Source organism: Pelophylax lessonae (assembly GCF_965119305.1).
Source record: "Pelophylax lessonae genome assembly, chromosome: 1".
NCBI classification, from domain to species: Eukaryota; Metazoa; Chordata; class Amphibia; order Anura; family Ranidae; genus Pelophylax; species Pelophylax lessonae.
The window spans coordinates 707,187,942-707,215,397 of record NC_138768.1 but is presented as its reverse complement, the minus strand read 5'-3'; the positions used below and the strand labels follow the sequence as shown (position 1 = coordinate 707,215,397).

The 27,456-nt window shown below is 42.4% G+C and overlaps 1 protein-coding gene across 1 annotated transcript in view; it reads left to right on the top strand.

Annotated features, from left to right (window-relative positions):
* AGA (aspartylglucosaminidase) overlaps positions 1–27,456 on the top strand; it is a gene marked incomplete at its 5' end in the record, with an annotated part of 154,314 nt that overhangs the window by 54,978 nt on the left and 71,880 nt on the right. Inside the window, 2 exons of the mRNA XM_082249175.1 lie at positions 3,435–4,090; positions 4,301–4,330. Coding sequence (XP_082105301.1) covers positions 3,435–4,090; positions 4,301–4,330 — 686 coding nt within the window. The remainder of the gene's footprint in view (positions 1–3,434; positions 4,091–4,300; positions 4,331–27,456) is intronic.

Here is a 27,456-nt window from a genome sequence, read left to right as displayed (position 1 = left end):
TGGGGAGACAGATCGCCGATCGGCGTTTGCTGTCTCTGGCCGGCCCTGCCCATTGCAGTCCTCTGCAGACATGGGCGGGTCTGGCCAATCGTGAACCGGATGCGGTTTTCCGCTTCCGGTTACGTGACCCGTGTCGGTGGAACGCGAGCGCCACTTCCGGTTCCGCCTAGCGTCATGACGTTCTGTCATGCGCATTAACATGGCGAGGCTGTCCTGGCGTTCGGGATCCAGGAAGCCCCGCAGGCTGGGCACCAGCTGCTGGCAATTGCGCCAATTAAGGTAACATTTAAACCCCTACATCCTGTAATGGAAATATTGAATTCTAGTGGTTTTTTTAACTGAAATGGACATTATTCTGATTATTAATATGACAGTGAAAGGCTGTGTGGACATTCTGATACACCAAATGGGTGCCATACACAGCTGTCCCAATTCCTCTTTTACTGAGATGCTAAGGGGGAGGGGGGTTTTGGTTTCACTAGGAGAATGTTTAAAATGTATTGATCAAGTAATTTCCCCATCCCTTTCCTTTCATGGTCAAACCTAGCTGGGGGCTGGATGAACCACAAAGGATGCTGACCATCTGGTTTTTTTGACTATATAGTAAAGGTGACCATAAATGGTAATTGAACCTTTTTAAGTCCTTGACCATACAAGGTATGCAAAGGGAGGGGGTCTTCACCTGAGAGGGGGTAGATATAAGCCCAAGCTGGAGTCTGATTCCCTCTCTGTTGCACTGAAGGCTGACTAAGCTACAAGATGGTAACGTAGAAATTCTGTGTGTGTGGGGTAATCTATATCTGGTCATGTATCCTCTGTCCCGTGTATGGTTCTGTGTAACTTTGTCCATTTGCAACACTATTTGTAAAGATCACTGTTTCTTAAGATTTTTATTATCTATGTCATAATTGATTCATCTAAAGTTTATTTTCTGTAAAATAAATAAGATCTTTATTTTTAGCAGTTATCATTCATTACTTATTTTAATGGTAGTAGCCTAAACAACATTGGCTAGATTTTTGTATAAAAAAGGTTATTGACTAATAAGTGGAAAAGAGAGGGGACTAGGAAAATTTCCTTAACAAATGGTGCCCCTGTGTGAGGAGTTTGTTGAGACAGAGCTGATCTATTAAGTGCTAATTGTCTTTGTTTTACTCATCTCTGTCTCAAGATTAGCAAGCTCTTAAAAGAACTTTCATTCTTTTTGCCTTTCTTTTTCTCCTATTGTCTGTACTAATACCTTGATGAGACTGATATGAACAGTATAATTAAAATAAAATTGTACTGAGAGTGAATGAGAAAACATCCTAACTGCTAAGTTGAGCCTCATTGCAGGAGGGTGCAAGGGTGAATGATAAGGGTTCAGATTGGGACGCTTGGAGGCAGTGGCTATACAATCGGTGTTTTTTTCTGCCAAAAAGTAGTTTCAGTTGAGCCCTGAAAGAGATTTTGGTCAAGACGCTTCCCAATCTTCGTGATTGAAACGCAACTGTGGGCCGAAGTCGCACTGAATAATCTTGATGTGTATGAAATCTTTCTTTGTAATCTACTAATTGGGGATTGTAAGCTTTGTAATTAGACCTGTGAACACTGTTTATATTATAACTGCCTTCTGTACTCCAAGCACTCAAAGGGCTCTGATCATCCAAGTTTGTGCTAATCTTTCTTGAGATAACAGAAGTAATAGTCATTGTTTTTTTTTAGAATACTTTGGAAAAGTCCACGGGGGAGATTTGAACTCGCAGGAAGTTCAGGAATCTCCAGGCTAACTTTGAAGGACTATAGTCAGCATAGGAAAAATTCTATATTGACAAGTAGTGAAAAAGGCAGCAACGGTGACAGGGGCGGTACCTGTCAACCCAATCATTGGCCAGAGATTAGCTACCTCTGGGGGGCAACCGCTTAAGGTTGGGAAATCAATTTCAGGGTCCATAATCCGTAAGGATGGGTAATAAAATCGCTTCAAAGAGGGCGTCTAACCGTGGGGAACCCTACCACTTGACCCCGAAGGAAGAGATGATTTATAAATATGGGCCTTGGGTTGTGAAATATATTCAAGATTGGGATTGCTGGACTGGGAAGAAGTATTCTAAAAGAGGGACTTTTAAGCCTAAAGCCTGGGAGGCCTTGTGGTATAGTCACTACAGGAAGATGATACGCCCAAATGAACGAGATGCTTGGAGTGCATGGATGGTAGAATCCATGAATAGGGCTAATGATGTGAATATTTTTACTGTGAGAATTAAGGAGAAAACACACCAAATGCCGCTAAGGATTAGAGAAAAGCAGGAGGTGCTACTAGAGCCAAATCCCCAGAGTAGTGAGAGTGATGAACAGGGAGAAGATGCAGAATTGTCAGGATTGGGGCCTTATGCAATCGCCCAGGCCTTATTAGCAAAGTACTCAAAAACTGATTCAGACTGGAGAGATAAGCCCCTCTCCTCTTTTTTGTCACTTGCAACTGCTATTGAAAGAAATATAGCTGATTGGGAGTCACTGAAACCTCAAAGGATCTGCATTGTCACTGATCAACCGAACAGTGCAGATCTCGGCCTAAAACCAAAAAGGAATTTTTTTGTAATTAGACCCTTTCAAACTGAAGCCTTCCTGCTCTTGAGCGATTCAGTTCCTTGCAATTTGCTAGGAAAAGATTTGCTCTCCCAAATGAAAGCACAAATACAATTTACTGAGGATGGAGTGGAAGTAAATATCCCTTCAGATCCTGACCAGCACCAAATAGAAACAGCATAATCGCCTTATGTAAATTGGAACCAGACACAAGTTTTGCAGAGAGCTTGCCCAGTGATTTATCCAAAAGCATGAATCTAAAGAGGAGAACACAGGAATTATGATCCACTGCCCCCTTGTTAAGATAAAACTAAAACCAGATGCTATCCTCCCTAGGTTACCTCAGTATCCATTGAAATTGGCTCAATTGGAGGGAATTAGAGCATATTGGTGAAAGTGAGTTCACCAGCTAATACCCCATTGTACCCTGTGAAGAAAAAAAAAAAGACATTTAAGGTTAAAGCATGGGAGGAGCTGTGGTATGCTCATCATAAAAAGATGACACGCCCAAATGAAAGAGATGCTTGGAGTATATGGATGCTAGAATCATTGAACAGGGCAGAGGAAGTGAATGCTTTTGCTTTGGGATTTAAGGAGAAATCTTTCCAAGCAACACTTCAAAGTAGGGACAAGCAGAAACTGTCCAACAAGTCACAACCCCAAAGTTGTGGCAGTTATGAACAGGGGGAATAGTAAGCGAGCGGGAAAGACTCCGCTGATCTTTGCAGCCAGGTGGATAAGTAGACAGTATGAACATTTGAAATTGCAAAACACGTCCCTAAAAGAAGCTCTAGATATAGCCAAAAGTAACATCAGTACTTTAGAAGTTTCTAAGTCAAATTTTGATGCTTGCTACCTTCACCTAGTAATAGAAAACAAGAGATTACAGGAAGAAGTTCATCAGCTGGTAAAAAGACTGAATGATGCAGAAAGTGAAGTAAAATCCTTATCTGTCAGCTGCCAGGAGCAGCTTGCTCAGTCTTTAAAAAGAGTGGATAACAAAGCAACTGATTTGGTTATGTCCGAATTCAGTGGGACATCCACACCTAATGTATGTACCAACAGGGATAAATCCATGGAAGGTAGGAGTTCTCACAAAATTGCCCCTATATCTTGTAAAGTATTTGAAAAAGCGTCTAATCCAGTTGGAACCTTTCCTGTCGTAGCCATCGAACATTCTCAGTCATCTAAAACGAAGCCTAATGTTAAGAGACACTGTACAACTTTAGATAAGATAAAATGTAATGCATGTGGACTATTTGGCCACATAGCTCGATTCTGTCTATCACGTCCCATTGAAAACGTAGTGAAACAAAATCTATACAGGACAACGAGATGTGATTTTGAAGTGTACTCTGCACGCTTTGCAACATGGCCTAGGTGTAATAAGTATGAACAGCCTAGATCATGGGTCCCATTCCAAAATCCTAAATTAGAGAACGCGCCCATACAGGATGAGAATGATGAAATGATTCGGGATGGGTCTTTGAAAGAATTTCAAACTTACAAAACAGATTTTAGAGTAAGTTTGGTCTGTGAAATACATGAACTGTGTGTTGTGTCCTCTGAAGTTTTTTGTCACAGCTGCTGACAGCCCACGACCCCCCTCCTTTCTAGTCAGATCTGTGAGTGTATTGTCATGTAAATTGCCTGGTAATTCATTACAGTGAAAGGTGAGATCTCTAATAGTGAACTGAGATGTGTATTCACTAACATGTGTTTTGTTTTCCAGAGAGACAGTTCTAAAGAGTGTCATTGTGAGGTATGATTTGTGAATATATGGTACCACCTAAATATTTTTTTTATGAGCTGCTCATTTTTGACCATGGTGAAAATTTTTTTTTGGAAATTAAATGGTATACCATAAACAAAATCCACGTGGTAATTAGTTTGAGCTCAACAATTTTTGGTTTTTGAAAAAGTGCACTGTTCCAACTTAGGAAAAATGTTTAAGTCTTTCTTTATGGAATGTAATGTATTGTATAATTGTGTGTTTCATATGCTAATTTTTGTGACATGTACCTAATCATCGGTTTATTTTTAGGAGGAAGAAAAATGTAATATTTATTTGTAGTTCTAAATTTATTGGTGTTTTATCCTTCATATTCCATAATTGGGTTTCATGGCTTTCAGAACCAAAGGAGATCACAGCCTTCAGAGAAAACTTTATATAAAATTAATTTTTCTTTTTTAGGTTTATTTGGATGGGGCTTCTGATGTCAGTCCATTTGGCTGTGCTTGGTTCTAGACCTTGTGTAGTGTATGTTCTGATCCGACATATGTAGAGCCCTGGTATTAATGAGTTTCTTTCCTAAACTGGTAAGCAAAACCAACTAGTTAAAGTCTGCTATGCCATATTTCCACTGACAATATGATTGGTCATCTTCAGTCTTACTTAGGTTCTATAGATGAAAATTTGATTAGGACATCAGTGGATAATTGTCACTCTAAATACCTATATTAGGTTGAAGAAGTGTTATGAATCTCTGGCAGTGTTACTGCATTTATTGGTAAGGGTATTTTGGAATTGTCCAGAGTTTGAATAGATCTGTTCAGTAACAGATGGTACTTGTAGCTCCATGGCTCTAACTTGTAAGGGTCTGCTGTTATACTTGTGTTTACGACTGGTTCACACCCTGCTGTTAATTGAATTAGTTACACACCAAGCCAGTCCGGTCTTTTCAAACTTCGCTCATTGCCTCAGGGCGTTGGGCTAATGTGACTTTGTTCCTAGCAGTCTCTCTGTGTGTCCCCAAGTGTAATTTAATCCTTATTTCCTGCCCAGTGACACCATACAACTATTTGCCCTTAAAGTTTCCTGTTTGTTTTTACATGGCTATTCATTATTGGCCATCTGTGCCCAGTAGCAGAAGTTTCTTGAGCTGGATACACACTACGCAATTTTTTATTGATTCAATTTCTTTTGGATTGTCCTTCAGATATGTGGTACAAGGGCCTGCCTGGTTGCATCCAATTTGAGAGTGTTTAGGTCTGGCCTCATATTGTATGGTTTTGATGACTCTGCAGAAGCATTGTATGGGAAAATTGTATGCGAATTGTATGGTGTGTTGCCATCTTCGGACTTTGTGCCTTAGCCGTTCAAAGGGCCCTCACTTTTGTTATGTGTGGGCATGCTGTATTCTCCTCAGTTGGTGCCCATAGGTGTCCTTCCTGTCCTAGACTTCTTGTGTACCTTAACTAGTATTCTGTGTCCTGCATGCCAGTTAGACCAGCGCCCCAGTGCTGTACTATGCTCCTGCATTCCATGTCAGTCCTATCGGAAAAGTGTACGCAGTTTATGTTGTATGGGTGAAGAATAACATTGTCTGATTACCGGATTGACAAACGGGTCACAAGGTGTGCAGCCTCTGTAAAGAATCAGGTGTACATGTTGGAAGGTTAATTTCACTCCGGGTATTCAGACTATTCCCATAGTTCGGTTAAAGAGAGGTTTATTGGAGACTGCAGGAGCTGGAGGCATGACACTGGGTGCTTTAAACACTATCGACCGGAAGGTACTCAGGAACACATTGGGGAGTCTGGAACTACATGTTGGTGAAGGGGTTAGGAATCCCACTTACTCTGTCCAGCACCCAGGTACAATGAGAGGTGTTCCAGGACCCAGGAAAAGTGTTTGCCTCTTCCTCAGTGGGACAATTTCCACATCACAAAGACAGGCAGGTGGGGGTAGTATCCAGGTTTACTATGAGTCATATGGATTGGTGGATGACTCCGTTCCATGGCTGTCAAAACCAGATTTGCACTGTTCTCATCCCTGATTGCAGGGACTGAACATCGTGCGTATACCTTGGTCAATTTTGGTACTATCCTATCAGACTCTACAGCGTTACACCCCAGAGTCCATTATGTTCTGATGGTTTATGAGTCTGGAAAACCTCAAATGATTGATCTTGACGGGTGCTGGAGAAAGGAAAGTGTTGTGTTATGTCAAAGGAAATAAGACAGAATCATGAGTGAGCAATTCTGGCACAGGAAGGGGTCATGTATCATAGATGCCGAGGTATTGTCCCAACCTTTCCTAAACAAAGTTAAAATTATTTGAGACCAGGGCACTGGTGCTTCTATCAAATATCTAGTGATGCACTGTGTTCAGCATCAGGTAAATTGTACTCAGCAGGGTACACTACCTCGGGGATCAATTGCACATTTTCTCTTGTCCTTGGCATGGATATAACAGGAACACCAGGACGTACCCCTATTACCCTAGAGAAAATACTTCATATCAAACATGATATCCCTTTACATCTGCAGAAACTTCCTTTGGGATTTGGGGCAGAGTTAAAAGTTTGGTAAGTTAAAAGTTTGGTAGTTAGACGTTGGGCAACAGGATTTGAATAGCGCCCTACTTAAGGGGTTAATAATCCAAGGGGAGGCGGTTGTAGAAAAAGATAATAGCTGCAGGGGGAAATGATCTGATGGAGTTGGCTGAGGTAAAGTTCTTGGTGGAAGCAGAGTAGGCTTCCCTGAATAAATGAGTTTTCAGGGATCACCTAGTGGTGGACGGGGGTAGGAGCTGGCTGGACATACTGGAGTATGGAGTTCCATAGATTCTGGAGCAGTCCTGATAGTGAGCCAGGGAGGAGGTAACAAGTGAGCTGGAGATCAGGATGCCTTAAGAGGAGCAGAGTGGATGATTTGGGTGATATCTTGAGATCAAAATAGATTAATCCAAATATCTCAGGTTACGTTTTTTTAATGGGCATACTGTATACAGTCCTAGGGCCACAGCTTTAGTGAACTCCACCCTGTAGCTGTCCTGATTTGGGTAACTATTAGGAGACCGATGTGGGGTATTGTGCGAATTTAATAGAGGACCCTAAAACAATATAAAGTTACAGGAAAAACAAACTACATTTTTGAATTTTTGTTTTTCGGGAGAAGCCTCTAAATTGGAGTAATTAAGTGCAATCAGGTTTACCTAAATTATAAAAGTTTTTTGATCAACTTTTTGTTAATCTCTCCTTACTGTGTACCTGACCTGCAAATTCGTACTGCTGATCACTAGTGCGGGAGAGGAGTTGCCCTTTTTGTAAAGTAGTTGCTGCAATGCTTTTTGTTTTTTCTCCTTTTTCAGTGCAGTCAACAATAGATTTCAGGGCAACTATGTATTAGTGAATTTCTTTTTTTTCTTTTAATACAGATTAAATGCTCTGTAACTATCCAAAGTTGAAGGTGGTAAATAAAAATCTTAGTTGGAGCAGCATAAAATCTGAAGTTTTTATATTTTTTTTATTTTTTAATTTTTATATTTTTTAATTTTTTTCATTTTTTATTTGTATTATCCTTTTTGCTCATTTTCATTACTTACCTATCTTTCTTCCCTTTCCTAGTTTAATATTCTAAGTTGTTCTTTTGATTTCTATCTTCTATTCTCTTAGATAATGTAACTAAGGCACCAGCCATATAATTATTTGTTGTGAATTATAACATTCTTCCCGACTCAGCTTCAAGAGTCCGGTGGGAACCCGCAGAACCATATTTAACAACCAATGAAAAAAGAGTATCCCTATAAATCCAGGTCTTATATTTTACATCCCTCGACCTGCCTACTGCTTTAACCTTAGCTTTACCTGTTAACATTAATAATCCTTAAATGGCCACACAACTGCAACACTCTTGATCCCCCCATAACTGTATTCTGACATTCTTTTTTTCTTTTTGTATTCATGCACAACTGTCCGGAGGCCTTCCCTACCACCACCTGAAGAAGCAACAACTACCACCATGCCATAGCTTGAGACAAAGGTGCAAGACTGAACTTTCCTTAACCATGTTGAAAAGTGCCATCTCGCGGTCCGATCCAATCTTTGCAAACATCACACAGCATTCCCTTGTTATGGGGTTAAAAGATGCCAGGATCCCGCCATCGATGTTGGAGTTCCACTCTTCCAAGGCAGAGGAGTGAGTAAACATCGCTGTACATGCACTCATGGTCCGGATGTGAGTTCTCAGAGACACCAGGATTTCTATGACTTTTCAGTCTCAAGTCTATGTTGATGTGTTCATAAGAACAGATAAAGAGTTTCGTCGTGTTCAAGAAAAGAAGTGGAGGCCGCCGTGGTGGTGGTGGGGGGGTTGGACCTTCTGGGCTGTTGTGGGTGGGTACAAAATTTTAAGTTCAAAGTTATGAACTTCAGGGGGATATGTAATGGAAATATTGAATTCTAGTGTTTTTTTTTAACTGAAATGGACATTATTCTGATTATTAATATGACAGTGAAAGGCTGTGTGGACATTCTGATACACCAAATGGGTGCCATACACAGCTGTCCCAATTCCTCTTTTACTGAGATGCTAAGGGGGAGGGGGGTTTTGGTTTCACTAGGAGAATGTTTAAAATGTATTGATCAAGTAATTTCCCCATCCCTTTCCTTTCATGGTCAAACCTAGCTGGGGGCTGGATGAACCACAAAGGATGCTGACCATCTGGTTTTTTTGACTATATAGTAAAGGTGACCATAAATGGTAATTGAACCTTTTTAAGTCCTTGACCATACAAGGTATGCAAAGGGAGGGGGTCTTCACCTGAGAGGGGGTAGATATAAGCCCAAGCTGGAGTCTGATTCCCTCTCTGTTGCACTGAAGGCTGACTAAGCTACAAGATGGTAACGTAGAAATTCTGTGTGTGTGGGGTAATCTATATCTGGTCATGTATCCTCTGTCCCGTGTATGGTTCTGTGTAACTTTGTCCATTTGCAACACTATTTGTAAAGATCACTGTTTCTTAAGATTTTTATTATCTATGTCATAATTGATTCATCTAAAGTTTATTTTCTGTAAAATAAATAAGATCTTTATTTTTAGCAGTTATCATTCATTACTTATTTTAATGGTAGTAGCCTAAACAACATTGGCTAGATTTTTGTATAAAAAAGGTTATTGACTAATAAGTGGAAAAGAGAGGGGACTAGGAAAATTTCCTTAACAATCCCTTGCTCAGTTCCACACTTTTGAAACCGCGCTGGTCACTATGTATTTATGATTTTTCCTCATAGTTGGCCTTCATTGTTAGTTCCTTGGTGCTGCAGCCAACTTTTGGGACTTCAGGTGGCCACAGGGATTTTGGAAACGGGGGGCTTCCATCTAAATCATCCCACAATATAATCGGATATATTGGTCTCCCCTAAGTTATGGGACATATGGATATCGGTGGCAGTGGATCCACATATGCGGTGAATCAGCTTTGTTTTTAGCTACCCTACAGGCTCTACATGTATTGCAAGAATAACCATGTAAGTGTTGTTTCTTTCCAACTCTTTGAACAAAACATATAACAATATATGTATTTGTATGATACTAGGCCTAGAATGTAATAGTCACACTTTATATGATGAATACTTTCAGTATATATAATAGGCTTAATTGTATTGTTGTTTCTGTTATTAGAACATTTCCAGTTTGAACCGTCCCTGAAGAAGGAAATTGACTTTCCGAAATATATTGGGCTGTAGTTCTTACCATCTCACGGTCACGGTTATATTCTTGACGCATGCATATTGCCTGTTATGTTTTTATTATTCATGCTCTTATGTTTGTCACTTTAATAAACGATATAATTTTTTGCATAGATCTTTGAATCAGTCTATTTATGTGCCCAAAAAATCCCATACATAGGTGAATTTTCTCTTGTATCTAAGGGTCATGGATATGGGGTGATGGTTAGATAGAACCGAAGGTTCGATCGTGGCTTTGGACAAGAGGTCCTGTTGAGTAAGAAAAAGATAATCTATGCGTGAGTATCATTTATGAGGGGGGAATAGAACGTATAGTCCTTTTCCGCCGGTTGAAGGGTGCGCCAGGTATCATAAAGAAGGAGGTCATGTAGACTCAGTTTAATTTGTTTTATTGCTTTGTAGGGAAGAGTGGAGGTCCTGGTTGAGGTGTCAATGAGAGGGTCCAGACGGACATTAAAGGCCCCACCTAGCGAACTTCCTCTTGGAAGTTCGCTAAAAGTTTTATTACAGTCCTGAAGAAGGGTACTTGAGATACATTTGGACTGTAAATGTTTGCAAAAGTTATGGGTGTTTCTTTAAGCTTGCCCTTTAAGAAGATGTACCTGCCTTGTTTGTCCATCATGGTATCAGTGATCTGAAGGGGGGTGTTTTTGGCAATTAAGATGGAAACCCCTTTTGATTTCAAGGCAGCTGATGTGGCGTGGAAGGCGTCGGGAAATGACGCATTTGCAAATTTGGGGATGGCTTGGGTCTTAAAGTGAGTCTCCTGAATGAAGGCGACATCCGCATGTAAGCTGTGCATGCTAGCCATGAGTTTGGATCTTTTTTCTGGTATATTAAGACCTTTGGCATTCAAAGAAATTTATTTGAAAGAATGTGTTTTGTTATGTGAAGTAGGTGTAGGCATTGTCAAAGCAAGTTCGGTCTGTGATGAGGGGTCAATTTTGTAGCTGCGTTTTATCTCGTTTAGGGAATACCTACCTGTCGTTTGGTATATGTGTTAGGGTATACCTGAATAAATAGGGGGAGAGCAGGTGATAACAAAAAAGAAAAAAAAAAGGGGGGGGGAGGGGAGAGAGGAGGAGAGGACAAGTACATGGGGTACAGTGGGAGGGTGGAAGTTATCCGAAGGCGGGTAAAAAACCTGTTACCTAGCCTTAAAGTGGGATTGGGGGATACGGAGGGGGTCGGCGGTTACTACCTGAGACCTCTGTAGGTGGAGGTGATAGGAGTTGGCCGCAAACAGATGGCATCTCCAGCTCCTGGGGAGACCATTAATAGGATAGTGGGGCCGAGGGTGATAGGATTGGTCAAGTGACATGTCAGGGAAGTGAATTGCATTATCTAGACTTTATATGTGCTACTGTGTGGGGAGGAACCATTGGGATAGTTACTTCCTATAAGGTAGGAGAGCAAGTCATACTGTTTTGTGGGGGGGACTGTGAGCCGTATTTAGGTGTTTACGGAGATTCCCCAGGTGTTGGAAGTCACTGATTCAGACCTAGTGGAAAGAAGCTAGAGGTTATCAGAAATTAGTGTATATAAAAAATATTAGGGGAGCCTGAGCTGCATCACAAGCAGGTTTATATCTGGGGAGGAGATAGGGGGGTTCCTACTAAATTCTGTATGTGTGATGCCTACTGTAGGAATTATGTGATCTAGGGACATCGTCGAAGGCTAGTATCATAAGACAACTTTATGTACGATATGGATAGGGGTGCTACAAGGAGTTGATTAGTTCCAGAAACCCTAATTCTCGGTTTTTGGGGAGGTTGTATGACCCAGGGTGTTGGCATTGGCCAGTGGTAAGGATCTGTTCAGGGCTTCAAAAAGAGAGTTAGATAGATTTATCTATAGTCCTAAATGTGGATATCTAACAACACTGATCATTCACCTTCCCTAGCTACAACAATTAGAGCTACAGTTTTGAGGTGACAGTGCGATAACCAGAATATAACTAAGCAGATAAATTAATAACATGTTGAACAGCTCGAGCATTGCAAAAACATCCTGTCCATAAGATGATGAAACTACATTTACTTATGTGAGTCAAGCGTTGGGGTACCATATGATTACTGGGCAAATTAGTTCCATAAACAGTGAGAGAGTTAGTATGAGGCCAGGGTAGATTAAGAAAGCAAAGCTATCCTGACAGGATAGCGTGGAAGAATGTGTAGGGCCCTATAGAGAAAGAAGGTGAGAAAAGAGACAAGAGAAAGATAGAAAAGCGGAATCAGAGTAGGTTAAGATGTGGGAAGGAGAAAGCTAAAAAAGATAGAAAAGGAGATGTGTATAGAATAGCTATGTGGAAGGCTTTGCATTTCTATAACGATATTTAAAGTCTAGACTAGAGCACAGCATGGATTAGTAGAAATACAGTTACGTGTCGTGAGCTGATCTCTCGGTATTCCGCAGACAATGTCGGAGTGTAGGAGTTGAGGAGAGTCCGGGCAGAAAGGCAGCAGATGGTTAGGATATCGCTGCTTAGCAAGTTCATTGCCGTACTTCTGGAGGGTAGCTGGTGTAGGAAATTGTGTTCTGTAAGGCTGCTGTGGAATCAGGGGAACAGTCGTTTTTTGAGAGAATTTCTCATGCAAAGCCGTCACTAGTGGACGTCAGTTCATTATTCCGTTATGAAGGCTGACGAAGAATCAGTCAGGCAGGAGATGGAGATAGAAGCAGACAGTGGGGAGTAGATACAAGGAGCGCATAAACAGGGGTTTGCTGGGAACCAATAGAGTCTTTATTCCAGCTGGCACAAAGAAATATAGAAGGATTGAAGGTAAGTAGTCTGTAGGATAGCGGTCGTTTCTCTCTCTGGAGCTATGTAGTAAAGAGCTTGGTGTTAATGGCAGGATGATCGATGGGTAGGATGAGGATAGAAAAAGTCCAATCTCTGGTCGAGTTCCGTCTTTCAGTTAGGGATAGTGCCAAGCTCTCCGATGAGGCCGTTGGGCTTCCACTTCCTGGAGGATCTCTATTCGCTCTCAACAGGGAGAGGTGCTGGGTGAGCTCGGCGGCAGCAAATGTTGAAGTCTCCTGCTTCGTACACTCCCTCCATGGAGATTGCTCTTCTTAATGGCTGTATTTTATATTTACTGTACCATTCCAGTAGATCAATAAAAGGAATGCCAAGTGTGGTACAGAAATGTTTAAAGTCTTCTGGAACTTTCAATAAGGCTGAATGACCATTAGCAGTCACGGATAAGCAAAAGGGAAATTTCCAACGATAAGGTATGGCCCTGGACCGGAGTGTGTCCAATAGAGGGCGAAGTTTGCGTCTGAGCTGTAGTGTGATGTTGGACAAATCTTGAAAGATTTTAATTTCCGAGCCTTGGTATAATAAATGTTGGTGAATTCTAGCATTACGAAGTATTTCTTTCTTCAGGGGGAAGCTCGAGAGGCAACATATAATGTCTCTGGGGGGGGGGTCAGAATCCCTTCCCTTGGGGGCAAAGTGCTCTCTCCATGCTTATGGGTGTTTCTGGAGGCCTACCTAATAGGTCGTTGAAAATAGCCGTGACTGTTTGTGATATCATTTGGAAATCTATGGATTCGGGGATGCCTCTCACCTGAGGTTGTTCCTCCGGCCCCGATTGTCTAGATCTTCCATCTGTCTGTTGAGTGCTGCAGTTGGCTTATGGAGGCCTTGTGGTGGGTCGTCACTATCTCCACTTCATCCACCCTGCCTGCAATGGCGTGTAGGTCAGCTTTCAAGTTGCTATAGCTGCTGACAGGGTGTTGGTGATATCTGCTGCCACTGCTCGGAGATCTCCAAGACTTAGAGGTGGGTTGTTACCAGAACTATCTGGTGTTCCATTTAGCAGGGAACCACCACTGTTTGGATGAGCTGCAGGTCTGCTTGTTGAGGGGGACTGGTGCAAGGAGGCTTGGGCTGGTCGCATGGCGTCTCGTGAAGGCGGCCTGAAGATTTCCGGGATAACTTGGCCGTTCTGCTGGAGAGAGTCGCGGGGAGATCTCGATCTCGTAGCGGAGGCACTACGGGACGTTCTTTCCATGACCAGTCGGTATAAAAGTGGTTTAGCCAGAGGTGCACACTGGAAGCTGGGTCGATAGGAGCAGGAGCTCAAGATTACACGTCCATCTTAGGTCACGTCCAGACCACTCCCCCAGGCATTTTTATTTTGCCGCACCGGAATCGAATCGCATGGGTGTGAACACCCATGCGATCCAATTCTGGCAATCGTACTGAATTTTGCGACCTGTTTTGGGGTGTCATTAATTTAACATTGACACTGATAGTAAATCGCATGAATGGAGTGCGTTTTAAATGCGGTGTGGGAAACGCTCAGGATTTGCTGCTTTACCCTCTGAACCGGGGCTTAAGCTAGTTTTAATGCACACAACTCAAAACATTACCCACATTTTTGGTAAAATAAAAGAGAAAAAGTTGTGCCAAGTAATTGGATTCCAAACATGTCAAGCCTTAAAATTGTATATGCCCGAGAAACTTTAGTACCCTACATTTTTTATAGGGAACCCCTTTAACAGGTCATCAGTTGAGTATTAATCATGAATTGTTACATTTATTTAGAGTCAACGCTAAAATTATTGCTCTCACTTTGATGTGTGCAGCGATATGTAACACATATGTGTAGCACAATCAACGTTTTTGTGCATAGGCACACCCCACATTTGCGTTTACGTATGTATGTGTGTGTACATGGGGGTGGATGCCTGGGTCTATATTAATTTTTTGGACATTTTTTTTTTCACTTAAATGATGAGTTCATCTTTTAAAAAAAATAAATAAATTTTATCACTTATTTTTGCAGGAAAGAAATGTACATTTATTTATTTTTTTCCTGTAGGAGCTTGGAAAGCATTGCACCCATGATGAGTGGAATGGGCAGGCTTCTGCAGACAAGCCCTGCCGCTTTCTGCCTGTATCTCATGAATGAGCTCATAAGTGCTCAGCGCTGAATGAACTGAGATGGCTGGCGGTGGTTGTTGTTCATTCATTCACAAGAAACTGTGAATGAATGATGTGGCAGTGTGGATAGAGTCTTGCACGGCCACTCTTTTTTTAAATTGTAACAACAGGTGCAGGGAGAAGATCCCCTGCTTGCTGTCACCCTGAGAGGGGATGAGGGAAAACCCTAAAATTGGGTGGAACATGCAACATGTTCCAAAAGGTGAATTTAGCCTTTACCTTCATTGCTATCACATAGGTTCTCTTTAACCCATGGATGGATTAAGAGCATCATGGGCTTGGTGCTGAGGATTTTGAAGGGCCTTGAGGGCCGTGCCTTGGCATGCACCCAGAGGAGGAAGGGTGCAGCCATGCATGCCTAATTCAACATGGGATGCTGTCTCTGAAGCCCATAAACACATCCATGCATCGGCAACTGTCCCTCCTTGTCCGGCCTTCGTGCTGTGTGGGGAGGTTCTGAGGGAGCTGCCTGGGGAAGCGAGCATAGAAGCCAGACTTCTGTGTTTACAAGTGACAGAAGAGCGGTAACAGTGAATAAGGCCAACCCGGGGCCTATATTAAGGTAGGAGCCTGGAGCTGCAGCTCCAATAGCCCCTATGTTAATCTGGCCCTGCTTTAACCACTTCAGGACTGCCCGCCGCATTTTTATGTCGGTAATTTGACGTTTAATACTGGTGTTATAGCAGCAGATAGCTGGCATAACCCCGGTATTTTCTTACAGGGCGGGTGGTCCTCTTTCACATAAAGGTGGTCCCAGTGGCGCATTTCCCGCAGGATCACTTTTATGGGTGGCGGGAGAGGTGCCCCACCTCCTATACTGTACTCCAAGTACAGTATATGGCAGTGCTATTGTGAACACAAGTACAATGTACAGGTGTTAGCAAAAAAAAAATGCTCACTATGCTTGTGTTTGTGTGAGTACTCCTGCATACCCAAAGTACAACCATTCTTGTCTATGGACAGCTGTATGCAGCAAATGGGGAGAAAATGCTGGAGTTTATTATGAGTGGGTTCAGGTGTGCATGTGCCAGGGTAAATAGTGTGTGCTAGATGCAGGTTATTACGTGCCAAAAGAAATCAGCAATAATGTAATGGATTTTGGGGGCATGCATGCCAAGAGTAATTGGCACAGCAAAAACTGGAGGCAGGTATAGTTGAGCACAATATAACATGTATGAAATGTGTACTGTGAAGTTCAGGGGTATTCTCTTAACCACTTGCCTACTGCTCATTTTTACCCCCTTCCTGCCCAGGCTAATTTTCGGTTTTTAGTGCTGTCACACTTTGAATGACAATTGTGCGATCTTACAACACTGTACCCATAAAAAAATGTTATATTTTTCACAAAAATAGTGCTTTCTTTTGGTGGTATTTAACCACTTGCCGACTGAGCCATAGCCGAATGACGGCTACAGTGCGGTCGGCTAGTTCTGGGAGGGAGTACTATGACGTCCTCCCTAACCCACAATTCCCATGCGCCCCCTGGGGGCGCACCTGAAAGTGTCGGTGACGGCCGGGTTTTCCAGACGGATCGGGGTAAAGGGCTAATGACAGCGGCCCTTTACCACGTGATCGCTCCATCCAATGATGGAGCGATCACTTGTCAACAAACAGGTGCATGTCTGTTTCAGTTTTCTCCTCTTCTCACACCAATTAGTACAGCGTGTGAAGAAAGGAGAGGAGGGAGCCCGTACAGCAGTGTGAGTGGGCTGGATCTCAAGTGCACACAGCGCTGATCTGTGCCCATTCATGCCTCATACATGCCCATCCATGCCACACATTCATGCACATCCATGCCACATCCGCGCCCATCCATACCTCATCCATGCCAATCCATACCTCATCCATGCCACATAAATGCTCATCTGTGCCTTATCCTTGCTCATCAATACCACATGAGTGCTCACCTGTGCCTCATCCGTGCTCATCCATGTGACATAAGTGCTCATTCATACCACATCAGTGCTCATCTGTGCCACATCAGTGCTCATCTGTGCCATATCCATGCCACATCAGTGCTCATCTGTGCCATTACATTGCTCATCCATGCCACGTAAATGCTCATCCATGCCATATCAGTGCTCATCTTTGCCTCATCCATGCCACATCAGTATTCATCCATGCCACATCAGTGCTCATCCATGGCACATCAGTGCTCATCCGTACCACATCAGTGCTCACCTGTGCCACATCGGTGCTCATCCGTGCCTCATCCATGCCACATCAGAGCTCTTTGTGCCATATCAGTGCTCATCCGTGCCACTACAGTACCAATCAATGTCACTACAGTCGGGAAATTAGTTGTGTAATTTATGTCCCTAGAACACCCAACAGTGCTCCCTTGGGCCTCTGTATGTGGCCAGCCTGTGTAAAAGTCTCACACATGTGGTATCGCCATACTACATGGGCCCAATGTATTTTGGGGTGTAGTTGCAATTATGCATATGCCATGTGTAAGAAATAACCTGTTAACCACTTCAGCTCCGTAAGGTTTTACCCCCTTAATGACCAGGTAATTTTTTCGATATGCCACTGCGTTATTTTAACTGAAAATTGCACGATTGTGCGTCGCTGTACCCAAATAAAATTTATATCCTTTTTTTCCCACAAATAGACCTTTCTTTTGGTGGTATTTGATCACCTATGTGGTTTTTATTTTCTGCGCTCTAAACACAAAAAAAGCGACAATTATGCAAAAAAACAAACAATATTCTTTACTTTCCGCTATAAAACACATCCAAGAAAAGAAAATGTAAAAAATAAAATGTCTTAATCAATTTAGGCCAATATGTATTCTCCTACATATTTCTGGTAAAGAAAAATCCTAATATTATATTGATTGGTTTACAGAAAAGTTATCGCGTCTACAAACTATGGGATATTTTTATGGCATTTTTATATATTTCTTTTTTTTTAACTAGTAATGGCGGCGATCAGCGATTTTTAGCGGGACTGCGACATTTCGCCGGACAAATCGTACACCTGACTGACACTTTTTTGGGGACCAGTGACATTGTTAGTGATCAGTGCTAAAAATATGCACTGTTACTGTACTGACACTGGCAGGGAAGGGGCTAATATCAGGAGCGATCAAAGGGTTAAAGTAGGGGGTGCTTTCTAACTGTGTCAGTAGGGGGTGCTTTCTAACTGTGTGGGTATCTATCTGACTGGTGTAAGATAGAGATCCGCGTTCCTGCCTCTTTCGGGAATGATCGCGGGTGTCGGCCGGACCCACAGGTTGGCTCCCCCTCTGTCTAATCAGCGCGTGATCGCACCTCCGGTACCGCGCACACCCCCCCCCAGTGGCTATTGCACAAAATTACATACAAATGACTGCGACATTTCGGCGGACAAATCTGACCCCTAACTGACACTTTTTTGGGGACCAGTGACATTATTAGCCTATTGCTGGCACTGTCGGAATCGTTGCCACGCCGACTGTTTCTGCACTACTTTTGGCGACATCGGGGGAGAATTTCAAAAGACATCTGTGCATGAACCCGCACAGATGTCTGTCAAATCGATGCCAGTTTGAAATTGTGCGAGTTCAGCTGCCCTCAGTGTGAACCTAAGCTTAGGCTCCATTCACACCAATGCAGTTTGCTTTTGAAAATTTCTGCAGTACTTTTTGTTTTTTTTACCACAATTTTGCCGCGTTTTGCATTTTTTATGCTTTTTTTGGCAAATTTGTTGTTGGGCAGATTAAAAAACGCACATTGCAGCAAAACCGCGGTAAAAATACACAACATGCTTTTCTGCAGTTTCTTCATTGAAGTCTATTGAACCAAAAAAGCACCATTTTGCGTTTAAAAAAGTCCCTGACCCTTTCCAAAAATGCAGAGGCAAAATGCATTGATGTGAAAGTGTTCCATAGGAACCCATGTTAAAAATAATGTCCTGCGTTTCTGCAAAAAGCATGAAAAAACGCATTGGCGTGAATTGAGCCTAAGGCTGACCGCACAATTCTCAGTGCTCTGTGAGCAGAGAGCTGGTGACGCTCACTGGAGCGCTGGGCTGTGGAGAGGACTGGAATGCTGCCAAACCAGGAGGTACACTGCTATGCATTGGTTCGTCGCTGTGTCCCCCGCTTGCAGTACATCTGCTATGAGTAGTTCAGCAAGAAATTACAGCTGATCACGATGTTAATAGAAGTGTGAGAAGAGGAGAGCTGATAACTGGCTTGTGTATAAGGGACATGTACACTGATAAGTAGGGCGCTGATTATCAGTGCAGTCCCAACAGTGCCCACCAGTGCAGCCTCCTCAGCGCACATCAGTGCAGCCTCATCGGCGCACATCAGTGAAGGAGAAAGATTACCTGTTTGCTAAATTTTATAAATTTATTTTTCTGTCTTTTTTCCTTAAATTTAGCAAACAATAAAAAAAAAAAACAGTGGGGATTAACCACTTGCCCACTGGGCACTTATACCCCCTTCCTAACCAGGCCAATTTTCAGCTTCCAGTGCTCGCACAATTTGAATGAAAATGACTCAGTCAGGCAACAATGTACCTTTATGAAATGTTTGCCCTTTTTTTTTTTACACAAATAGAGCTTTCTTTTGGTGGTATTTAATCACAACTGGGTTTTGTTTTTTTTATTTTTTTTGCGCTATAAATGAAAAAAATGCATTTCTCTTTGTTAAAATTTTGCACATTAGTAATTTTTCTTTATACATTTTGGCCAAAATTTATATTGCTACATATCTTTGGTAAAAATAACCAAAATCTGTGTATATTATTTGGTCTTTGTGAACATTATAGAGTCTACAAGCTATGGTGCCAATTACTGAAAATTGATCACACCTGATGTGCCTACGGCCTATCTCATTTCTTGAGATACTAACAAGCCAGGACAGTACAAATACCCCCTTTTTGGAAAGCAGAAATTCCAAGGTATTTAGTAAGAGGCATGGTGAGTTTTTTTAAGTTGTCATTTTTTTTCCCACAATTCTTTGCAAAATTAAGATTTTTTTTCTTCTTTTTTTTTTTTTTTTACAAAATTGTCATATTAACCACTTGCTCACCGCCTAACATACATGTACTGTGGCAGGTCAGCTCAAATGGCCCAATGTGAACGTGGACTTCGACCCGGAGGGGGACAGATGCAGCATCAGACAGATGCAGCATCCACCTCAGTAAGGATAATTTCTAAAATAAATAAACAAAATAAACTTCTCTTTTAGGTCAGTTAATGATGCCGTAATATTGACAAAGTTGGGTGCAAACCTCCAATAGTAGCCAACTATCCCTAAAAATGCTTGCTTTTTTGTTAGGGGCCGTGGCCAATCCTGTATGACTTCTACTTTGCTAATTTGGGGTTTAATTAGCCCCCTACCCACAATGTACCCTAAGTACTTGGCTTCCTGTAATCCCAATTGCACACTTCTAATGATTGATTGTAAATCCAGCTTTCTTCAAAGAGTCTAGGATTGCCTTAACCCATTAAATTCCCAATTAGTATTAAAAATGCCAATCTCATCCAGGCAGATCTAAGCATATGGCTGATAGTAAGGTAATGCCTTGTCCATTGCCCTTTGAACTGTGACTGCGGTAGAGTGTAAGCCAAATGGCATTCTTTTAAATTGAAAGTGGCCTTCAGGGGTGAAGAAAGCTATTTTCTCCCTTGCTTCCTTGGTGGAGGAATCTTCCAGTACACTTTTGTGAGGTCTATTGTGGTGATATACAGGGCAGGCCCCAACCCCTTCAATAAATGTACCTACCCTGGGCATCAGATAGGAATCAAATTTGGAAATTTCATTAAGTTTCCTAAAGTCAGTGCAGATGCGCAGGTATGCCATTGGACTTTGGTACCAGCATGATTAGACTTGGACACGACTCTTCACTGACTCAAGCATTCTTTGCACTTCCTTGGACACTGATTTTATATGTGCTTCTGGGATACAATACAGCTTTAAATGGATTTTTACATCCTCAATGACATCAGTGAGACCAGGCAATCCTGAAAACATTCCTTTGTTTCTCTGCAGAAACTATTTTGCTTGTTGGGTTTGTGGTTTAGATAGAGTAGTAGCAACCTGCACAAGGTCAATTCCAGCAGGGACCCCTAAATTAAAACCTACCACAGCAGATATTTGTTCTCTGTCTCTCCAGGGTTATAAAGTGGAGTTCCACCCATTTTGGTGTTTATTAAAAGTCAGCAGCTACAAAAAGTGTAGCTGCTGACTTGTAATAAACACACACTCTGTCCCACGGTCCAGCAATGCGGCCGGCGGGAGCCTCGTTTCTCTCCCTCTGCGCATTCTGAGTGGACGGGCAATCTTCTGGGACCTGTGACGTTTTCCCTGAAGATTTCAGGGAGGGAGGGAGAGAGAACTTCCGGTCGAGCCACCTAGGCAGCCGGAGCGGAAGTGGGAGCGGGTACCTGTCAAATCTAGGTACCCCCCACCCAAAAAAAAAAATGACATGCCAAATGTGGCATGTCAGGGGGTCAGGAGTACTTAAAGCTAAAATTCCACTTTTGGGTGGAACTCCACTTTAACAAGTTTACGTGATAACTTTGGTAGGGTTTTCTTTTTCAAGGTTGATGTGCCTTGTTGTTCACGTCACCCACTTTTTCCACCACCTCAAACGGTCCCTACTACTTAGCCAAGAACTTGCTCTCTACCGTGGGGATCAGAACAGACCCCCTTCTCCCACTTGAAACTGATTTTAGTTGACCGACTGTACACCCTTCATTAGGCTGAGCCTTCTGGAGATGCTCCCCTACTAACAGCATCATTCTAGCCACCCTCACATCTCAACAAGGCCATCTGTCTGTGGGTGATAAACTGACGTCTGCAACTGATTGATCTGAAACAGCACCAGTCCTCCATCACCTTCAATATAAAAGGTGTACCCTGATCTGTCAGTACTTCTTTGGGAAACCCAGTTCTTGAGAACATAAAGAATATCTCTAGGGCAATGGCCTTAGAGGAAGTTTTTATTAAAAGGGACCGCTTCTGGTTACCACGTTGTTTTATCTAAGACTACCGATATATTGGTGCTAGGGTTGCCACCTTATCCCATTAAACCAGGACACATACAGTATGAATTACACAGGCTCTGAGGCTAATATAATGCACATAACACACTGAGTTTAATTACCACCTTAATCAGCCACAGAATCTGTGTAACTATTGTGTGTCCTGATTTAAAGAGATGAGGTGGCAACCCTAATTGGTGAACCCTTGCCAACTTTATCAAGGGCACTTAGAGATACATAGTGATTCATTCAAATGGCACTTTCATTATTGGTAAGTGTCCAAGGGGTTTCTGTAGTGTTACACAGAGGCAATTGGGACAGGACACAAAGTAAATTTTATCCTCAGCCTTCATGTGTGGCCAGTATAACCGGTTGATTATTCTTGCCTCTGTTTTTTCAACCCCCAGGTGTCCTCCCAGTGCGTCATTGTGGGCTAGATCAAGGACTATCTGTCTATATGACTGGGGAAACAGCAATTGCTCTATAGTCTCCCCTTGAACTTCAGTCGCTAGATAGAGCAAGTCCACATTGAAGGAAAAACGAGGAAATCTTTGGTCTGCACCAGGCATTTGTGGGACCCCATTGATAATTGACACCTCCTCTCTAGCATTAGCCAAAGTAGGATCCTGCATTTGGCCAGTGTCAAACACACCTCTGCACACGGTCTGGAAGCACTGCACCAGAGGAAGTTTCCCCTTCATCCTTCTCACCCAGGACCTGCAATGGGTTCCTCTTTGTCCTTCCCCACCATGACCTGTAACAGAGAGGTTCCCCCCCTCAGAGGTCAACTCTAACTTGATAACTGGAACCCAAGCATTATCAACCATGTTGTCATTATTTACAATGTCATAGCCATCAGTTTGCACCTTAATATTGGGGAGGTTTGTTGTGGGTGGTTCTGGACCGGACCCCTAAAAATTTGGCCCTGAAAGGCTCATAGTCCAAAATTCTCTTGGCTGTCCATTCTGTACTTGTTTCCATAGTTTGAGAAACAATGAACAGTCTTGTCCCACTAATTAATTTATCAAATGTTTCAACACCTCAAACTCTTGTGTCAGGTACAGCCATAGGCAATGGACACCAGAACCAGGGAGTACTCCCTGGTGTCTCCATGGATACACACTACCTGGGGAGGCTTACCTACTGGTCCAAGTCTCCTGATCACCCTGGCATGTACCATCATTACCATGTTTCCAGAGTAAAGTAGGGCCCTGGCAGAGAGGTAGTTCACCCGTAGTTCATACAAAAATTGAGCTACAACCAGGTCAAAATGGGTGACACACCAGCTTTGGACATAGAAAGAGGCTGTCCAGCTGGCCCTGCACTTCATGGGTTCCACCTGACGTGGACACTGTGCCTGGGTATTTCCCCAGAATCAGCACCGCCAACACTGTATGTCCCTCATTGTGGGCTAGATCAAGGACTTTCTGTCTATATGACTGGGGAACCAGAACTTGCTCTATAGTCTCCCCTTGAACTTCAGCCACTAGATAGAGCAAGTCCACATTGAATCCAAAATGAGGAAACCTTTAGTCTGCACCAGGCATTTGTGGGACCCCAATAATAACTGAAAGCTGCTCTCTAGCATTAGCCAAAGTTGGATCCTGCATTTGGCAGGTGTCAAACTCACCCCTGCACACATCCAAGTCCGGATGCACTGTACAAGAGGAAGTTTCCCCTTCATCCTTCTCACCCAGGACCTGCAATGGGGAAAGGTACTCTTCGTCCTTCCCCACCATGACCTGTAACAGAGAGGTTCTCATCCTCAGAGGTCAACTCGATCTTGATACCTGGAACCCAAGCATCATCAACCATGTTGTCATTATTTACAATGTCATAGCCATCAGTTTGCACCTTAACATTAGAGGGGTTTGTTGTGGGTGGTTCTGGACCAGAACCCTAAAATTTTGGCCCTGAAAGGCTCAGAGTCCACAATTCTTTTGGCTGTCCATTCTGTACTTGTTTCCATAGTTTGAGAAACGATGAACAGTCTTGTCCCACTAATTCATTTATCAAATGATTCACCACCTCAACCTCTTGTGTCAGGTACAGCCATAGGCAATGGACACCAGAACCAGGGAGTACTCCCTGATGTCTCCATGGATACACACTACCTGGAGAGGCTTACCTACTGGTCCAAATCTCCTGATCACCCTGGCGTGTACCAGCAATACCATGTTTCCAGAGTCCAGTAGTGCCTTGACAAGGAGGTCGGTCACCCATAGTTTATATTCAAATTAACCTACAGCCAGGTCGAGATGGGTGACACACCAGCTTTGGACATAGAGACTGTCCTGCACTTTATGGGCTTCTCCTCAAGTGGACATTGTGCCTGGGTATGTCCCCAGAATCGTCACCGCCAACACTGTATGTCCCCCATTCTTTTGACAGGGACCGACCTCAGTAGGTCTGAGGAAGATAAGGCAAGGATGCAGGTTTTAGGATTTTTCCAGGGCTTCCTTTCTAGGAGCTGCAGCTGGCCTTGCTGTCCTGGGTGTGGGTTCCCGTCATCTGGCAGACCCAAGCAGATCTTCCTCCACTGTACACTTTTTGAACAACTCTTTGAGCTGGTTCACTGTTGAAAGGTCTCCATGACTCCCCTAGCTCTGCAGGTCAGCTGGCAGGGACCACAGATACTGGCCGTTCCATTATTTGGGGGCCTGTCACCTTTTCAAGTTGCAGCTATCTCTTGACCAGCTGTACCAGTTCATGCATCTGGAACCTTGGTGGCCGGTCAGGCTGGTACTTCCAGCGATGCACCCTCTGGGCCCTTACTGCCACAGTCACCCAAAGGTAGGCAAATATCTCTGCCTTCAGTCACGGTCTCGAGGCCACCCCTCTCTCTCTCAAAAATAGTTAGAAAGGCCTCCACATCATCACTTTCTGCAAGTAATGGCTGGCCCTCATGGTGACCGTGTTTCTAGGGGCAACGGCCACTTGTTCACATCACTGAGTAAGATGTTGCACCACCTCCTGCAAAGTAACTACTTCTGCTTGCTTGTTTTTCTGCTGGGCTGAAAAATGGGTGGTCAGTAGGGATGATCGAACTTTTGAAAAGTTTGGTTTGACCAGAACACCCGAATTTCCCAAAAGTTCGGTTCGGATTTCAGAACCCCATTGAAATCAATGGGACCCGAACTTCGGTAATCAAAAAACACAATTTTTAAGCCCTAAAACCCAATAAATGCCCCTAAAAAGTGCCTAGGGTTCTGGGTCATGCCCCATTTACTATTAATCACACAAAAAAAAAGTTCTTAAAAATTGTCATTTTTGATAAAAAAAAAGCCAATTATTGAAAAAAAAAAAAGAGAGAGATTTTTTGATTTTGACTTTGGATTTAGTATCTGGGGGGTCTAAAAAGTGTACATGTGAAGTTTCAGCTCTGTAGCATGTCCAGAACCATGAAAAAAAAAAGATAATTTTTCAGTAGAACAGGGATGTGGGACCCTCCTTTAACACCTATATGATCTTTTTTTCTGGTTCTGGACATGCTACAGAGCTGAAACCTCACAGGTACACATTTTAGACCCCCCAGACACAAAATCACACAAAAAAGTTCTTAAAAATTGTCATTTTTGATAAAAAAGCCAATTATTGAAAAATTAAAAAAAAAAAAAATAAAGATTTTTTTATTTTTACTTTGGATTTAGTATCTGGGGGGTCTAAAAAGTGTACATGTGAAGTTTCAGCTCTGTAGCATGTCCAGAACCATTAAAAAAAAGATTGTTTGTATTAGAAAACTTTCAGCTCAGGGGGTTGGCTTCGCTGCTGTAACACCTTGCCGGTTTAATAGAAGGCATTTTTTTTGGGTTCTTTGCAGTCAGGAAAAACATTTGAACTTGTGTATAGTGGTACTGTGCACAAGTTCTGATGTTTTGCCTGCCTCCAAAAACCCCCAAAAAATGCCAGCAAAAACACACCTGGGCATTCTTTATTTTTACGCTAGCGTTTTTTTTGGCATTTTTTGGGGTTCTTTTGAGGCAGGCAAAACATCTGAACTTGTGTATAGTGGTGTATATACACACATACATATATTTATATACACACCTAGACATATATAGGTGTGATAGTAGCAGAAATATATGCTTGCGCTAATGAAATCATTTACAGTAATATATTTCTGCTACTATCACACCTATATATGGCTAGGTGTCTATATACATATAATTATGTGTGTATATATACCACTATACACAAGTTCAGATGTTTTGCCTGCCTCAAAAGAACCCCAAAAAATGCCAAAAAAAACGCTAGCGTCAAAAAAAAAGAATGCCCAGGTGTGTTTTTGCTGGCATTTTTTGGGGGTTGTTGGAGGCAGGCAAAACATCAGAACTTGTGCACAGTACCACTATACACAAGTTCAGATATTTTTCCTGACTGCAAAGAACCCAAAAAAATGCCTTCTATTAAACCGGCAAGGTGTGGAAACCGAGAAGCCATATTGGTGATCTGAAAGTTTTCTAATACAAACAATCTTTTTTTTAATGGTTCTGGACATGCTACAGAGCTGAAACTTCACATGTACACCTTTTAGACCCCCCAGATCTGAAATCCAAAGTAAAAATCAAAAAATATTTTTTTTTTAATTTTTTCAATAATTGGCTTTTTTTATCAAAAATGACAATTTTTAAGAACTTTTTTTGTGTGATTTTGTGTCTGGGGGGTCAAAAAGGTGTACCAGTGAAGTTTCAGCTCTGTAGCATGTCCAGAACCAGAAAAAAAAGGATTGTATGTATTAGAAAACTTTCAGCTCAGGGGGTTAGCTTCTCTCCTCGGTTTTCACACCTTGCCGGTTTCAAAGCAGGCATTTTTTTGGGTTCTTTGCAGTCAGGAAAAACATCTGAACTTGTGTATAGTGGTACTGTGCACAAGTTCAGATGTTTTGCCTGCCTCCAAAACCCCCCAAAAAATGCCAGCAAAAACACACCTGGGCATTTTTTTTTTGACGCTAGCGTTTTTTTTGGCATTTTTTGGGGTTCTTTTGAGGCAGGCAAAACATCTGAACTTGTGTATAGTGGTATATATACACACACATAATTATATGTATATAGACACCTAGCCATATATAGGTGTGATAGTAGCAGAAATATATTACTGTAAATGATTTCATTAGCGCAAGCATTTATTTCTGCTACTATCACACCTATATATGTCTAGGGGTATATATACAGACATATATGTGACATCAAACATGTCCTCAAAAAAGCACTGGCAGTGGCAGCCCCTGCAGCATAAAAAATGCTTGGCTGGTGAGAAGCCATATGGGTGTGCCGAAGCAATTCAGAGAAATGATCATTTCTCTATAGCGGTCACCCTGCTATGGAAGGGTTTTGTCACCCTGCCATAGCAGTCACTGCCAGTTAACCCTACACTACACTACGGTCCCTTTACACTTTCCCTACAGAAACTAAATTTTTGAAGCTAACTTAAGTGTAAAGGAGCACTCTAACTACACTAGATATCCCTTTCCTCACACTA